Below are 17,047 nucleotides of genomic sequence, written 5' to 3' on the forward strand. Positions count from 1 at the left end.
CCCACTCTTCCATATGTGTTTTTTCTTTAATTTGAACTTTAAACATTAAATTGTAATTTTCAGCCTGACAGATAATAAGTATTTCTTGTCAGTCAGTCAATATTGAGAAATAATATCTTATTTGTTTTCTTTAGAGTAATTTTAAAATCGGAGTATAATTGCCCATAAAAGAGGAAATCTCAAACTATACCTTATACCATAACAATTATATATACACCACTTATGTCACATATTACTTCAAATTACTATGGCAATTAATCCTCACAATGACAACAACAAATGTATTATATAATACAACTCTGTGTAAGTCCTTTAAACATTATTCCATTTACATGCTTATACATGCCAACTAAATCAAGTGTGGGAAATTGTAAATCAGAAATGTCTCTAAATTTGCTGTTTGAGCTGACAAAGGTCTCTTTGATAAAGAAATCATGTTTCTAAACCCATAAATCAAGTGTACTATTTTATGCCCAACTACCATTCTTCTCTTTTTTTCCTTGCACTAAATTCAGTTTACTTACATCATTAAAGTTTCTCTTTGTTGTTCTCATGCCCCTGCATTTCACTGTAACTACGTAGTTACAACTTTATTTTCAAACTATTTACCCCTCTTCTATCTTCATTCTGCCAGCAAAGCCTATCCACTCAGTTCCATATTCTGCCTCTATGCATACTTGCTTTCATACTGACCATTTTTATAGGATTTTTTTCACTATTCCACTGTTTTATACAATATCCTTTTACTCTGCATGAAGATCACAAAGTTTTAAGCTTAGCAAAATAAATATAAATGAGGAAATATGATATTTCCACGTCCATCATTTCCGTGGCTAAAGGATAAAGTTTATTTTCCATAGAAAATTTTATTTTTTTAGGTATCTTTTTGCAGTAGAAACTCTTAAAAAAAAAACCCCAGGCACGTATTCTTTGTACAATTCCAAAAGCACTTATAAATATTGCACTGGATCACCAAGAAGAAAAAACTGTATTGTCATAGCTAAGGCTATTCCAGTGAACACACAGGATATAGCAGAGGAGTGACGTGCAGTCATATGTATGCTCTCACACATCAAGGTTCTAATACCTCAGGTTTAAGTAAATTAATTATGGTTCAAGTAGTGGTAAACTGTCCTTCCTGGAAGTGCCAATAGATTCACTCATATCTAAGATACATACTTCACAGGCTGACCTTTTCAGCACATTGTTTATTTTTCAGGTATGGATTCTGAATCTCACTCTAAATTGTACTAATGCAATTAAAATCTGAGTCCTGCTGCTGCAAATAAGCACCAATTAAGAACTCTCTCAGTACAGCAAAATGAACTGCTAATTTCCACATTTTAGATTCAACCCCCCGACCAAATGACTCAGTGGAACACAATTTTACAGTGACAATTTCCTAAGTCATTCTCACAATTGAAGAATTAGTTTTGAAACTGAGTAGTTATCCCAATACTGACAACCCAGACAAAATGTGATTGACAAATGATCTTTTAATAAAGAAAACACTGTAATTTCAATAACCTTTTGAAATAAGTAAAAACACTTAGAGAAGGAAAAATACCTACCCACAGATTGTTTTCATAGTAGAAAGCATCTAGTAGCTTGACAATATTAGCATGATCACAGGATGCTAAAATATCAATCTCCACCATGTAATCTTCAAGTTCTTCTTCTGATTTAGTATCTATCACTTTTGCAGCAGCCAGAACTTTTGTTTCTTTGTTCTGAGCCTGTAAAAGAAGAGTCACAGCAAACATATCTACATGAATTTCACCAGATAAATGGTACCAGTAAAACTCCCCCAAAATACATCAACCCTCTCCTGACAGTTCTGTGCTGTTTTCCTGCCTCCAGCTTCTTTCTCTACAAAAAGAGAACATCTGCATATTAAAGAGCAGATAAAATCTAGCAGAAAAAGGGTTTAATAACTTTTCCTAGGGTTGAGAAACAATGAAAGACAAGAATGTAAAAACACTTAATTCTTGTCACATTCTTTAAACCGTCATACACTCAACAGCTTTAGGGTCACTACAGCTGGGTACTACGATGAAGTTTTGTGCTGCTCCCCAAAACACCATCTATCAGCACTTGGCAAGGAGTATGAAGTAGCCTCCACCTTCTGTTTCTGCCCTTCTGACAGTCCCCACGTTGTGGCAGCACCGCTGTTCCCAAAGCCACACAGAGAACATGATCCTGGACCAGGAACCAGCAGGTTGCTCCTCTTCAGCCAGGGGCTGTATGCAAGCTCCCAGGTTAAAGAGCTGCCAAGCCATCATTAGTTTGTCTGGGATTTTTGCTCTCTTCGCTTCAGAAGTCTGGGAGGACTCCCACAGATGGGGACTCATGGAGAGTGGAATGCTGTAAATGCTGCCAACCTCTACTTTACTACTTCTCACCCTAAGACGAGGGAGCTGGAATTGCTGCAGTGATATGGTCAACTACAGAACCAGTAAAACAGGGAAAGGGCAAACAAAACCAAGGGAAAGAAACCCCCAAAACATTTCTGCTATGCATTTAAATATTCTCTGGTTTTTTTTCCAAACATAAGAAATGACAAGCCATTAGGATGACTTACTGAAATAGTAAAACACTTCAGAAACCAGTAACTGCAAATACTACTTATTCATAGAATATTGCTGAAAACTAATATAGCTAAACTAGGCAAGGTGAGGTGTTTTTTTTTTAATATGAGGGGGGATAAAGCAAATACTAAACGCACAGTCTATATACATGTGCATACATATACGCAAACACAAAATTATATACGCTCTCTAATAATTCTCTTGCAAGTTATCTTGGAAAGAACACTAAATTCCAAGTTGCAGTAAACTTCAAACAAGAAGGTATATTTTTCTCAAGCCATCATAAAAACACTACTTTGTCAGGGCATTTCCAGTGGTTATCTTATCTTTTGCCTCTGAATCAAACTCTACTTCACCCATTATAAGTAAAGACCATGAAGCAGAGGCCCGTGCTTACTCCTCTGAGTTTCTGACATTCAGATGAAATTATATGGCAAGCAGGGACACAGGCTCTCTCCAAAGCAGCAAAAGACAAGGACCTGCAGGGGCAATTCTGTCTCCTGATGTGAAGCATCACAAGGTGGTTCATCCTGTCTCTGCTGGTACAGCTGACGCACAGGGCCCAAACCTACTTGGGATCATCCCAGGACAGAACACAGCAAGAATCCTAAAACCTGAGTTTTATTAACCAATCTCTTTATACCAGTACCAAAAAAAAGCTGCTATCAGACTGCAAGCGAGAATCCTTAAGAAAGATTTCCAAAGTCTAAATATTATTACTTTCACAGCTATAAATAATTCTCTCAATGTGGCAAAAGATAATGAAATATTTAAAGATAAACATTTATAATAATATTCAGTAAAATAGCAGTAACAGCAAAACACACTTCTAAGCACAGTCCCAGCCAATTCATCTCATGTTGAGGGTTAAGGTTTTCTGTAACATTTCTTTTTATCTCAGTATTCTTTCCAAAACAAAAACCAACCCATCTTCCCAACCTCAATATTTGCCCTCCCATGTTTAACAACAAAGATAAGGAATCTGTGTAACATTACTTGAAAACAAACTACTGAGAAATTTTCCAACACACGTTCTGATAATAAAAAGGAAAAGGTCTGCTTAGTAACACAAACATCATTTGTTTTGGTTTCATGCTTTATAGCAAGAATCAAAGACCAACCTTCCTATTCTAGAGCTGGACTCTAAATTAAACATGAGAAGTGAAGCAGATGTCTGATCAAAACAGAAACAGACTTGCTGGCTTTACATGTGCAGAAAAATGGTCTTTAAAGCACCTTTCTAAAGAATTCAAATTTTAACTGTAAATGTACTTTTTTGAAACATGCACGGACACTCTTCACTGTACCTTAAAGAAGGGTACTTAAAATGAAAAAAAATCTGAAAATCATTTTTACACAAATTTGCTTGCAAACTATAGAACGGTAACAGTATTTTTTTTATATAGAACTATCTACATCAGGAATCAGTAACAGATGTTACTGCTTTCTGATTCAGTTTCACTTCTGATCAAGATAGACATTGGTAAGTTCACCTTCATGATTACACACGGGAGTTTCGCATTTACAGCACCTATTGCTTTTTTCTATTGACTGAACACTTTGTATTTTGATTTTTCCCAGATCCTTTTGCTTGAAGGAACTAGAAATCTGCTTTGAATAAGTTTCTATGATTTCCTTCTTGTGGTAGCTCTATTAAAACACCTCATTACAAACCAGAAGTTATTAGAGACAATATGATTATCTTTACAAGCATCTCAACAATTATAAACAAAACAAATGGTTGGCTTTGTTCTGACTAAAGATAGTAAAATTTTGTAGGTCTAGATCCAGACTTTTTTTCCAATTTTTAAAAGGAAAAAGCTTTAGAATTAGCATATTTCCACTGGGTATTTCTGAGGACTGCTAAAATATTACACCTGAACAAAAATTATCTACTTTAAAGTTCTTCTTGAATAAGACAATATTCATCCCCACCCCACAATGCATTCAATAATAAACACCCATCTACGTGACTTGCTGTAAGAAGTACATAAGAAATACGTTCTTTTGAACTGCATAGGAAAGGATTTTACTGATCATGCACAAGATTTATGACTCACTGTACTATGGGGAAAAAAACCCTCTTTTGGATTAAGAGGAACAAAGAGCATTTCCAGTTTTGTGTGGGCATGTTTGTTTTTTCTATACTTAGGCTCAAGTCTTTCTTCTGCCACAAAACATTCTCCAAAGGTCAGAGCAGGAGCAAAAATGATTGTGTACATGCTGCTTTGATTTGCATACTCTCATTTTGCATTTGGCCACACCAACATTTAAAGTCAACCTGCCATTCATGTCACAGGACATATTTTTGAAAGGGCAGATCCTCTAAGTGGCTGCAGTTTTGTCCCATATTTTAGCTCTCAACTATCTGCTCTGCTTAAAATATATTCGACTCTGCTTCTATGATAGACAATTTAGGCTTCAGTCCCGTGCTAAGAAATCCAAATTGGCATTTTCAATGGTTATGTGGAGACAAGGAAGAGAGGGGAGGAAAGATTCATTAACAAAATTTGATCTTTTCAAAAGATACATACATAATGGATGAAAACTGAATTGGAATAACTCATTCCCTCAAGATGTGACTAATCCAATACGACATGGATATTATTAACTACTATATGCAACTATACATAAATACTGCAATCCTTTCACCAAAACTTCTATTTGGATTATTATTTAAGGTTACTGCAGCAAACATTTTAACTTACAGAGTGAGAGAATGTTACAGCATGGTTCCTGCAATGGATGGTACAGCTTCATTAGCAGATGATGCACAGAAAAACACAGTTAATTCTAAGTAAAAATACTTTGATCAGGATGGATTACAGGTTTCTATAGAATAAATAATCTCTAAAATTAGAACTTGTAAATTAATTTCTCTCTGAACCTAAATCCCTCACACTAAAAAGGCAATTCACATCTAATCCACAAAAATGTAAAAATATGAAAATATCTCAGCACAAGAAAGATGAATAACCATTCTACAGAAAACCAGGACCTGCACGTATGCGGAATTAGCAACTCCTCCCTAACAATCCTGGATTTTTGTACAGTATCATATAACTAAATATAAGTTTCAGGGGCATAAGCTTTGTGAGGAGACTGAGAGCAGAATATTAAAAGGCACTATGGGCACTTGGCCAAGAAGTTGCATATTCCCAGCCTTGGACAGCAGGGAGAGCAGAGCGAGCCACCGCTCCAGAGTAATAGGATTACAGCTCAGAGATAACTCGTAGCCTTTCATCTTCAGATGACCAATATGAAGTTTCAGCCTTGGTTGTGAGGGACTGTTTCAGTTTCTTTTTGCCAGTAAATGTTTCCTTCCCAGCTGTGCAGCTCTTCTCCCCCAAGGCAGCTTAAAAGAATTCAACACTATTTTACAACTGAAAAAAAGTTAAGTACACCCTTTGCCTATTGTTCAGCCAACCAGAAACAAAGCTGAGATATGAGACAGAAAATTGTTCATCACCTTTCTTCCTGATGCCTGATCTCTTGTGAGATGTTATATAACCCCATTTTCTGCAAGCAGCAAAACAAATCAATTAAGAAGCTTTTCCTTTCTGACTCATTCTTCTTAACAAACTGTAGTCATAATCATACACCATCAAAGTTGTCAAAAAGTGAAAAATACGCACATCCCTATTCAACAAAAGATGTTTTCCCCACATAAAAAGCTCCACTTTAGTGTAAACTTGAGATTGTCAGATCTAGTTCCATATAAGCTTTCTGATGGTGCCTGAGTAATCAGTACCAAAAAACTGTCCCTGTACAATGCAAAGGCAAGAGCTGTTTCTCTGAGTCCTCACAAAGCAGTGATCTCAGTCTTTCTTACACGCATGAATCAATGAAAAAAAATTGCTGTAATGTTAAGAGTTTAACAGTTTTATCAAATAAAAATGTAAGAAGTAGTCTGGTCTACTGGAACAACTACATTGGACTTTGTTTTGCATAAGTTTACTATACTATATTTAACATTGTCCTGTGCATTTTAAAACTAAAAACCTCTGCATGATGGACCAGCATCAAGTGTTCAAAGTTATTTTCAAAAACATGGAAAGGTGTTCTTCATTAGTGAATTTTATAAAAAAAAAAAAAACACACAAACTACCTTAACTAGTCAGATAAAAGGAAGCACTAGTTCTAACATCAAACATTGAGAAATGTAATCAAAGATACCATTTTGAATTCAAGAGCAAAGAGAATCTTTTGCAATATTAAACCATATTAAATTTTAACAATAAATCACAAGTTCAGCCAATGAAGAAGATGGCAATCTTCACAGATTTCTGGCAATTAAGATGAGCCAGTCGTTTCAAAGAAGCCATTTTATATTGCACCAGTCTTCACTACACAATGTTTGAAAATGTAATTAAAATGAAAAAAAAAAAAGTTTCAGTTTTTTGTTTAATTATAGATATGGTTGGTTCCAGGAATTAAAAACCAGTTAACTTCAGTTATACATGCTAAAACTTGTCAAAATGACTGTTACAGAACACTTACTCAAAAGGATAGTATCTCCCAAAGAAGATGCACCCTTGAACTACAGCTGATCAGCCAAAAATCTTCCCTGTCTGTGCAATGTATCACAGTTACCTACTATACAGTTTCTTCTACTTAAAAAGAAGTTAATTAAATTCAGTTTCCCTGTTTAATGCCAGGGAAAAAAACCCTGAAATAGAAGTGCAGATAAAAGTGCCTCCATTTCCTACAAGCAAATGGTATTCCTTATAAAGTGGAGGCCAGGGTTCAACCCCAACTGCTGAAGCATCTTTATGATCCCGTGGTCTGGAGCTGCCTTTGTGGCTATGCTTTTTGGAGCTGTTTCCATGACAACTTCACTCTTTTAATATTATCCTTGTACTTCGTACTCATTGTGGTTCTTCTGCTTCCTCCACAGTTGGTTTCTGAGGATTCCACAAGTTATTTTTGGGAGTGGTGTATGGAATATAATTTTAATGTTTAACCTCATGTTTCCCTTTAAGTATTCTCGTTAATTCTGTGGTATTTTGTACAGTAGCTAAGCAGAGCTCCCATCCTGATTCATGCATTGTGACACTGAAATCAGAAAGAATATTTATATGCAGATTTGAAAAGTATCTGCACTGAACTGGCAAATATGGGCAAAATAACTGAAACAGTCCTGTAGAGGAAACTTAACAGAAGAGATTATATCAGACTCCAGCATCATTTTTATTTAAGCAAATACATTTAAAAAACAGAATAAAAAATAAGAAAAAAACTTGCTAAACACTGGCAAGAAAAATTTCCAAAATATTCTTTGCTGTTTTATATTAAACACCACATTCTTATTTTCCCTTCTCTTGCTGCACGATGGCTTTCACAAAAGCAATAGGGACAACCAGTTGGCAATATTGGGAAAACATTTGTAACTAAGGTATTAGGTGGTATCAGAGTGCAAGTGCAAATGACTGGTACTTTTTTCCTAAATTCTGTTATAATAACTGTACATACTACTTGTGAAAGCAGCATTAAAATACACAATTCTGCACTGCAATCAACTCCTAAACTTGAGAAGGGGGAGGTGTGACAAATTGATGTTTATCCCTGCAGTGCTAAGCTGCTTTGCCAGTATCTTTCATCTGCAGAGGACACTAACAGTTGCTGGCAGAGGTTTTCTCGGTTTTATCCAGCATCAATGTCAGCCCCAAACTAACTTTCAACTTCCCAGAAAGGATAGTAACCCAGTCAATCTTCATCTTTGATTACAAACATCCTGCAGTTATTTATTCAGTCTTGTGGTCATGAGGAAGAAAACAACATAATGCTTAATGCTTACTAATTTATTTTAGTGACTACAGCTTAAAATTCAGTCTTTATTCCAGCAATAATCACACCTTTTTTTCAAATGACATAAATTAGTGGTTCCAAGAAATAATGTTATCAAGAAATAGATTTTAATCAATCCACAATTTTTAACTTTAGCGGTGTGCTAGAATTTTTAAGACAAACAGGTCAGAGTTGAAGCCGTGTACAGAGTGCTGTTTTCTTCAGAAAATTATCCCCGTGCCAGGTTGAGCTGAGAATTTTACTACTCGCTTATGATAATTTTATGATTTGCTTGAACAAAGGACTTAAGAAACCTCTGATTCCTTTACCTGGGAGGGTTCTGTTATAATCTTACTTCTATTCATTTAACATCTGTAACAAGCTTTACTTTACCTGAGCCCAGAGAGCAAGCGTTACTCCTGCTAACCTCTTCTCCCAGGGAGACATTTGGAGCTGTAAAAGTCAACTCTGGAGCTTTCTGCAAACAGATGCACCACTGAGTCTTTCAGCTCCACGTAGCACACAGTCACTCTGTTTACTCACACTTTACAGACTAGTGTATGTTCACAGATGTACATGTATCAACCTACAATGCCTTTTTTTTTTTTTTTTAAATGAAGTGGCGAGGTCAACCCACAGTTCCTCCTTACCCTGTTCCTCGGAGTTGAGTTACAAAACAAGACTGGGATCTGCTCTGCCCAGAGCCTTTAGCCAGATCAGATGCAAGATGGCTACAGCTGTTTGCTGACCCAGCACAGCTATTCATTACGGCAAAAAAACAAACAAAAAAACCAGTGCATCTGACTTGAGCACAGAAAATTCTGTCCTTCCTAACTGGATATGAGCAAGTCAACAAAATAATAAATAAAGAAAAATGACAGTTTCTTTGGACTTTAAGAACCCTTCAACAAAGGCCTTCTGACATGTTACTAGGGAAACTACATAGTCATGGAAATGCAATGTGGCACAGTAATTAAGTTAAAAAAACTTGCTGTCAGAAAAGTAAAGAATATTATTAAAAGCTCCACATTTCATAGAGCAGAAGGAAGGCATTTAAAGACCTGCACTAAGACAATTTATTTTATGTATTTATTGCAGAAGATGATGGGCTATAACAGACGTAACTTAACTGTTTAAGCGTAGACATCTTACTAGCTCAAAAATATGGGCAATTTGAGAAAAGGTTCTGTATAATCTGATACTGCAACGTGAGCCATATTCAAATCTTGCAATAAGCACAGCTAAATAGCCAGAGGGGAAAGATTAAATTAAACAAAATGAAGTATTATCACCCCGTTTCATTCTTTGTCCTTCTAAAATGAACAATAAATACAGTACAGTTCATATGGTTTAAGGGAAAAATATAAACTATATAGGCAGTTGAAGATTCAGTGTTTTACAAAAAGATACAGTTGTAGCAGAGGGAAAGGAAATGTGACTACATCAATACCCCATTAAAATTGGCAACAGTTCTTGCAAAACTATCAAAGCACATATTCTGTTGCTCCATACATGCTCTAGTCTGCTAAGATGAAACTTCCTCTATTGCTGAAGGAACAAAAGGCAGAAGTAGAGTAGCTTCAGACAGTTTTCACTTAAAAAGCTGTACATCATCATTTCTCGCTTTTAACTAAAATTGTCACAGAAACTAATTCATATTCTCTTTATGGTATTAATATATTTTAAAAAGAACATAAAATTCAGAATTCTAGAGGGAAGTCATTGCTTCCTTAAGTGCATATCTTAAAAACAATCTGACAGAAACTAACTGCCAAGACAGCGGCAACCACAAAGAAGTTAAGTCAGTATCATTCAGCACCCTTTAAACAAGTTATTTTCAAGTCAGTCCTACAATTAACTTTATTAATTACAAAATGCACTCTGCTGGTATAGGCTGTTTAATGCCTGTACAGCCTGTGACTTGCCAGTAGTTTTCTTGTGCCTTAAGCCATGACCCCAAAGCTCCCTACAACAGCACAAACACAAGCCGAAATCTCTGACGTGCAAGTTCAAAAGGTGCCTCACGGGGTTTACAATGACCTGGATATCTTCGTGCTGCAAATGTGACATCTCAGGAGATGAGGAAGAGCCATCTGAATATACATTTGGTATTCCTTGACAACTGGCTAGTCAAGTACCACAAAAACAGGTCTTGGGTTCTGTAAGTGAACTTCATTCATATTCAGCACAGTAGTGAAACCCTTGCTTCTGATGTTGCCTACCAGATTAACTGTTTGGGTTGTTTTAATTGTTGAATTTGAACAACTAACCAATTATGAAAACCAACTACTTTGAAAAACTATATGAATGCAAATCCCATTACTTATCAGCAGATTTCAAAAGAAGTTTTAATTTAGAAGCTTACTGACAATGCTGGTCTTTTTCAAATTCTGATGTTTTATGCATTGGTTGTTTGACATCTTACTGATTAGTGTAATTCATACAGAATTTACCTAGAAGGCTACTGATAAACACAAATGGCCATGGGAATAATTGCATTATTTGATAAAATTATTAAAAACAAATTCAGATAAACCCTTCAGCTCTTTGAAGAGCTTGATGCACAAAATATGCAAAGGAAAAACAGCTGATTTACTCAGACATTTGCAACCAATGAACTTGTGAGTTTCTATCACTAAAAGATTTTCATGCAACACTGGAACGTTGTTCTTCCTCCGACAGAACTGTTGAGTGTCGTGATAACATTAGGCAGTTAAATACACAAGATGTTCAGGAGGAAGTTCTGTTCTTGCCTCCCAACAGTGTGGAAATGTTACTTTTAATGGAATTATGAAAGGTTTATTTTGCCCATGTACCCAAGAAGTGATGTTGCATGTCTTTTAAGCGGAGGTTCTCATCAAGAGAAAACTGCTTCATCTCCTTCTTCTACTCCTCCCTCTCTCGAGGTGTTGTTTTGTTTGAGGTTTTTATTTATTTATTTATTTATTTATTATTAGATTGAAGGCTTTTTGAAACAGAGGACTATCTTTTGTTGTGTATTTGTACAGTAAGAGGAAATGCAGAATTCCATTCCTTTCGAAAATTATCAAAGCCATTTCTTGCTTCAAAACTCTCTGCTCACTCTGAAATTCAACTCATTTTCTGAACTTTCCTTATACAAGGCAGATTTAGTGCCAAAGAAGAAGTCTTATAAAATTTTCATTTCTACCTAAAGTAGAAAAAAAAATCACTACTTGAAACTGGGAACAGAGGCTTTTAGTAAATTTCCACTTAAAAATCTGCCTACATAACAAAATTATCCTTCAGTGATGCAGAGGGACAGAACTACTGGCTGATAACACCAGCAGCAGCATTTAGCAAAACTACCATTTGCTAACAGCAAATGGCTCATACAACAGGAGTAACTGGAATTTTTATTTTGTCCTGAGAAAAAGCATTCACCTGACATACCTTAACAACCTCAGAATATTGACATGCCACCCTGATGCTTCCCTTTGACTGCTATTTAAGCCAGTGCTGACACTGTCCTGTCAGTTTTCCTCTACATTAGCAGTGTTGCTTGTCTGGCCCTCTCGTGAGCCGGTCTGGGTAGCCAAGAAGATTACATGTACAATCAGCTTTTGTGTGGCTTAGTTCCTTGAACCAGATCAACATGAGGTTGGCAAGAACCAAGCTTGTCACAAGGAAGGAGGTGGGAATGAGAGTGCACTGCCAGAATTCTGGCTGCATTGATTCACATCTTTGGAAACTGTTGTGGAAAACAGTCACAGTGAAGACCCCAACACTCATCCTTCCAAAGCCACTTCTGTACTTACTAAAGCTATTAAAATGCACCACTTTGAGAAGGTGTGTTGTTGGCCTTCAGTTAATATCACAGCTCCACACTGTTTTAGTGCTTTTCCCAGATTCAAAAGAACTTTTTTCATATTGCTCTGGCTCAAAGGTGAGGTCCCAAAACAGCATCAATACACATAGAAACAGGTGAGGTAACAAGTCAGTACACTAGTTCATTTTTATATTTCACTTTTAAATGCTAGGGGCAGGTGTGGGCTTTTAGTTTGTTTTTATTTAAGGGTAACAGGCAAAATTGACAACTTACTGGGTTATTAAACCGACCAGAACATCTGTGTTTGCTACTGAGACACAGCTTAAAATTCTTGCTCCAGCCAAAAGCAAAGTTGACATTTCCAGGTACACCAGTAGGAAACACTTGACACTACTCTTGTTTAAATGGAGATTTTTAAGCTTTCAGACTTGCCACCATGGAGAGAGGAAAAATAGCAGACAGGTTACTCATAAACTCGGTTAGTACATCTCCACTACTAGCCAAAACTAGCTGGAAACGGTGAAAGAGTAAAAAAGCTTGGCTTAACTCTGAAAGTACCCATTTCACCAAATTAATGGGATGATTTTTTTTGAGGATAATCCCTGTACAACCCCTTCCAATTGTATTTTCCAGTGATAATCACAGTTCATGGTGCAATGTAGCTGCACAGTGCTGTAGTTCTGACCCATGACTATCCAGCAACGAAACACAGAACAGTTGGCCTGAATGGTGAACTGAAAGATTTGTGGCATCCACAGAAGCTGAGCAAGTGAGAGAATGGGAGGGACAATTAAAATTATTAAAGGGTCAAGCAGTTGTCTTATAAAAAGCAGACTAAAAAGGTTGGGCCTCTTCAATTAAAACAGGAAAAGCTGAAGGTGGGGCAGGAACATGACTGAACTTTACAAAATAAAGAAAGGCAGCATATGAATGGAATAAATCCTGATTGAGACAATGGCTGTGAAAGAGAAGAGAGTTTACTGCAACATTCTAATTTTTGCTGAGGCAGTCAATTAACATTTCTCCATTAAGGTTTCACTGCCTTTTGACTACAAAAGTATTATCTCTTTTCATGGTAAAACACTGCTTAGAAATACAAGTTATCTTAAATAAAGTGAAATCTAGACCTGTGTTAGAGAAAAGCTTTGGGCTTACAGCATGAATGTGTTTTAGGAGAACCATTAACTACAGGATAAAAAAAGAATAAAACCCAACACAAAAAATCTTGCCAAGTTATTATGTTATCATTTACAAAGTTACAATAACTTCCCTCAGAACGCTGTTTCTGAATCATGGCTATGATTAGGCATTTCTAGAGAAAAACCCCCAGTTCTTTAAAGTCGTCCTTACACAAAAAAAATCTCAGATCTAAAATGTTATTCACAAAGACATGAAGAAAGAACAGGGACAGTCTTCTCCCAGCTCATTATCAAGTTAGATGGATTAAAATATGACTCTGCCTTAGGATGGAGATTCACCACTGCTTCCTTACCAAGTAAACCAATTCTAATGTAGACACAACTTCAGTTCTAGAGCAATGGTTACCCCAAAAAACTTCACTCCGTTCACTCACTCATTTTGAAGAACTGTATTAATGCAGCCTCAGAACAATTTTTTCTGAAAATAAAGTTTATTTACTCCTTCAGTTTCAGATTTTCTGAAACAATCAAGAGACTAATTTTTAAGACTGACACTTTACAGTAACAATCATTTAGTCCTCCATAGTAAGGACAGATTGAGCATATTTTAAATGCTAATCAAATTAATTTGGCTACTTTTCACTTCTTCATATTCTTATCCATAGATAATTCACTAAAATTTAAAAATCATATCATTGAAGAGCATGCTTCAGGTAAACAGAACATTCTTCAAGCTACATTTTGTGTGGAGCTTGATCCAAGCATGAATCTATGCATGAGCAATTTCTTGCTCTAGGCTACAGGTAATTACCTAAATAGAAAATGGCTCAAAAATATAAACATGGACACGTAAAGGGGAAATACTTTGTTTCTTTTTCTTAGCTTCCAAATCACCACTCATGCTTAGCTGCTTTACATTAACCTCTCTCTGGTATAAACATGCAGTCCCACAGAATACTGAAAGCCTGTCTCAATCCAAAAGAGTAAAATAAAAAAAAAAAAAACCAAGGAAAATCTATAACTTTAATATTGTCACTTGCTTTTACATACAATTAGAATTCCTTCAAGAAACTTTATGTCTTCCTAAAAATCAAATACAGTATTTTAAGTAGGTGACTTAATTATACAAAGAATCTTACATTACTGTTTTATTGTGATTATTTTTTGCTTTGGGTAAATCTGCTGCTGCATGTATTTTGGTTGGTTGTATCATGAATATGGAGCATATTCAACAGAAAATTTGAAATGCCAGTGGAAAATTAACATTTACAGTAAAGCCTTAATTTTTTTTTTTTTTTGAAGTATGAATTCCATTACAGGGTAGTTTGAGGTAGTTTCCTAGCTTTTATTGAATATAATTTTTATTGCCTGACATTGTAAAAACATATTCCGCAAGTACTGGGTCTTCTTTCTCTCTAAAAAAATTCTTTCCCATTTTTGAGTGGAAAAAATGTGTTCCCACTTGACATATTTGAAACATATCTGACAGTTGAAATTTCTTTCAAGCATTCCATACTGTAATCATGTTATAAAGTCATTAAAAATGAATTGGGGGTGAAAATATGTATTTTATGCGCTCGTGGAGAAAAATTATAAAACACCATTAAATTTTTTTACTCTGTACTATTAACTCAGTCTGCTTTCTGTGCTATTAATTCAGTCTGCTTTGTTTTCTAACTGTCAATTTCATGGCTTTTCCATCACTAAACATGAAAAACTGGAACAATCCAAACAGCATCGAAAGAAAAGATAGCACAAGCATTGTATTTGAGTAATGTGGCTGCTACTGTAAAACAAGACAATAGGCAAAAGAGGTGAGACACTATGAATGTCAACTCTGTGCATAATCTGAAGATAATTAAAGGTTATTGAGGGAGCACAAAGAAACGAAGACCGAAAAAATATTTATAAATGGCGCTTCAGCCACCAGGGTCTCGAGGAATGTATTTAAGATCTCAAATCAGAGGATTTAATTACAGGATTTAATTCCTCTTTCAAACAGACGCAACTGTCATTGAAGGAGAATGATGTTTACAATCTTATGAGATTCTCAAAACATGGGTCATGGCCCACGAAACATGGAATTCATAACTGCATTCAATTTAAACAAAAGGCAAAAAGAAAAAAAAAGGAAAAATCCCAAACTAGGGATTGGGATTGTGGCATTTGCAAATACAAACCCAACAAATTATTGCTTCAATATTGTTTATGGGGTGGTCAAAGCTGGAATTTGAGTCTCCACCAAAAGAAACTTTTGAACTACTGTTCTGCAACAACAGAATCTATTACTACTTGGAGGATTGTAGTACTGTAGGAATACTTCCCTGCCAAAGATTAAACTCAAAAGGTTTACCACACAGCCTTCAAAACCCTAAAATAAAAACCCCAAACAAAACAACAGAACCCACAAAACCACCACAAAACAAAATCCAAAACAAAATAGTGCCTTGAGATTTTTTTGTTAGCTCCTATATCAGAATTATTTAATTAAATAGACTGCACGTGACTTCAGATATAAAGAATTACTCCACCAAGTTAGAACAGCTTCAAGAAGCTTCACTCTGTCATCTATTTGACTTTAAACAGCCACATCTAGCTTATGCCTGAAATCCAAGTTTTTACTCTCCAGCCAAGAAACCACAGTCCAAACAAAAAATATGATATATCAGATGACATGAAAAAAAAACAAAGGGAACTTTCATAAACATAAATAAAATCAAATGATGATTTCCTATGTACTTGGAGATCTAAATAGTTTATGTAACTATGTTCACACCTTGGAAAAGATGACTGGCTTACCAAGGACTGATCATAAGCATTCTATATTTATCCTCCCCAAACTTGCCTGCAGTTTTAATTCCAAATGCAAGAGACAGACAACACATTACTCATAAGTTAAGTATTGTGATGTTGATTTTAAGCCAAGAGATGTAAATATGTCCAAAAAGTGAGACACACACGTGTTATGCTTCTTTCCAATATTTCCTTGCTACAGACAAAATGGAAAGGAGACACTGCCTTCTACAAGTAGCCATTTAAAAGAAGAAATTTATCTCTGTTTACAATTTATAGATGACTTTCTTGCACAACAGTTTCCTCAGAAACCTTAGCTGGAGTGACTAGAAGCGTAAAGAACTCTGCAAAGCGTTACCCTCCACACGTATCCCAGGGTTTAAAACACTGATACTGCCTTTTCCTTATCTGGTATCTTCTAATCAGGCTAAAACTGCAAGAGTGTGAAAATAAAGATAACATTGTAGAGCAACTTACCAAACTGACCAGCAAGATTAAAATCCTTTGTCTTCTATGAACTGTCATGCATCTTTTTTCACCTAGACAATACACATCAGCCCTAAAGTACTCAGGCTACTCTTACAAAGCTCGCTGTTCTATGCAAACTTTAGGTAAAGTTTTAGTTCGTTTTACTTGGACTAAATATTTAAAATTTAATATTAGCACCTTATACATTATTCTCTTGAGAGTAAATCGACTATCATATCTCCTCTATCTACTAATGCCTCTATAGCTAAACAAAGCACCACTGCACTTAAGTGAATATTATTAATACAGATCTCCTGAGGGCAACTGCTCCAGTTTAATGAGAGGTCAACTTATATAGTCAATTATGAATGAAAAATTGATTACAAGAAAACATATTTAGTATAGCAAACAATTTTAATCAAAATTGCCAACAGTTCTGCGCTACTGATCCATTCATACCAAACATACAGGACTTCAGACAAACT

General features: G+C 35.7%; 1 protein-coding gene across 2 annotated transcripts in view; it reads right to left on the minus strand.

The window, feature by feature from the left end:
- The window catches only part of SLK (STE20 like kinase), a 47,384-nt gene that overhangs the window by 24,690 nt on the left and 5,647 nt on the right, over positions 1-17,047 (minus strand). For both annotated transcript variants that reach the window (XM_027897995.1, XM_027897994.1), the window contains exon 2: positions 1,572-1,736. In XM_027897995.1, coding sequence (XP_027753796.1) covers positions 1,572-1,736 — 165 coding nt within the window. The remainder of the gene's footprint in view (positions 1-1,571; positions 1,737-17,047) is intronic.

Source organism: Empidonax traillii, unplaced genomic scaffold (assembly GCF_003031625.1).
Source record: "Empidonax traillii isolate 1590-97213 ecotype Southwest subspecies unplaced genomic scaffold, ASM303162v1 scaffold574:size890810, whole genome shotgun sequence".
In the NCBI taxonomy this organism is placed as follows: Eukaryota; Metazoa; Chordata; class Aves; order Passeriformes; family Tyrannidae; genus Empidonax; species Empidonax traillii.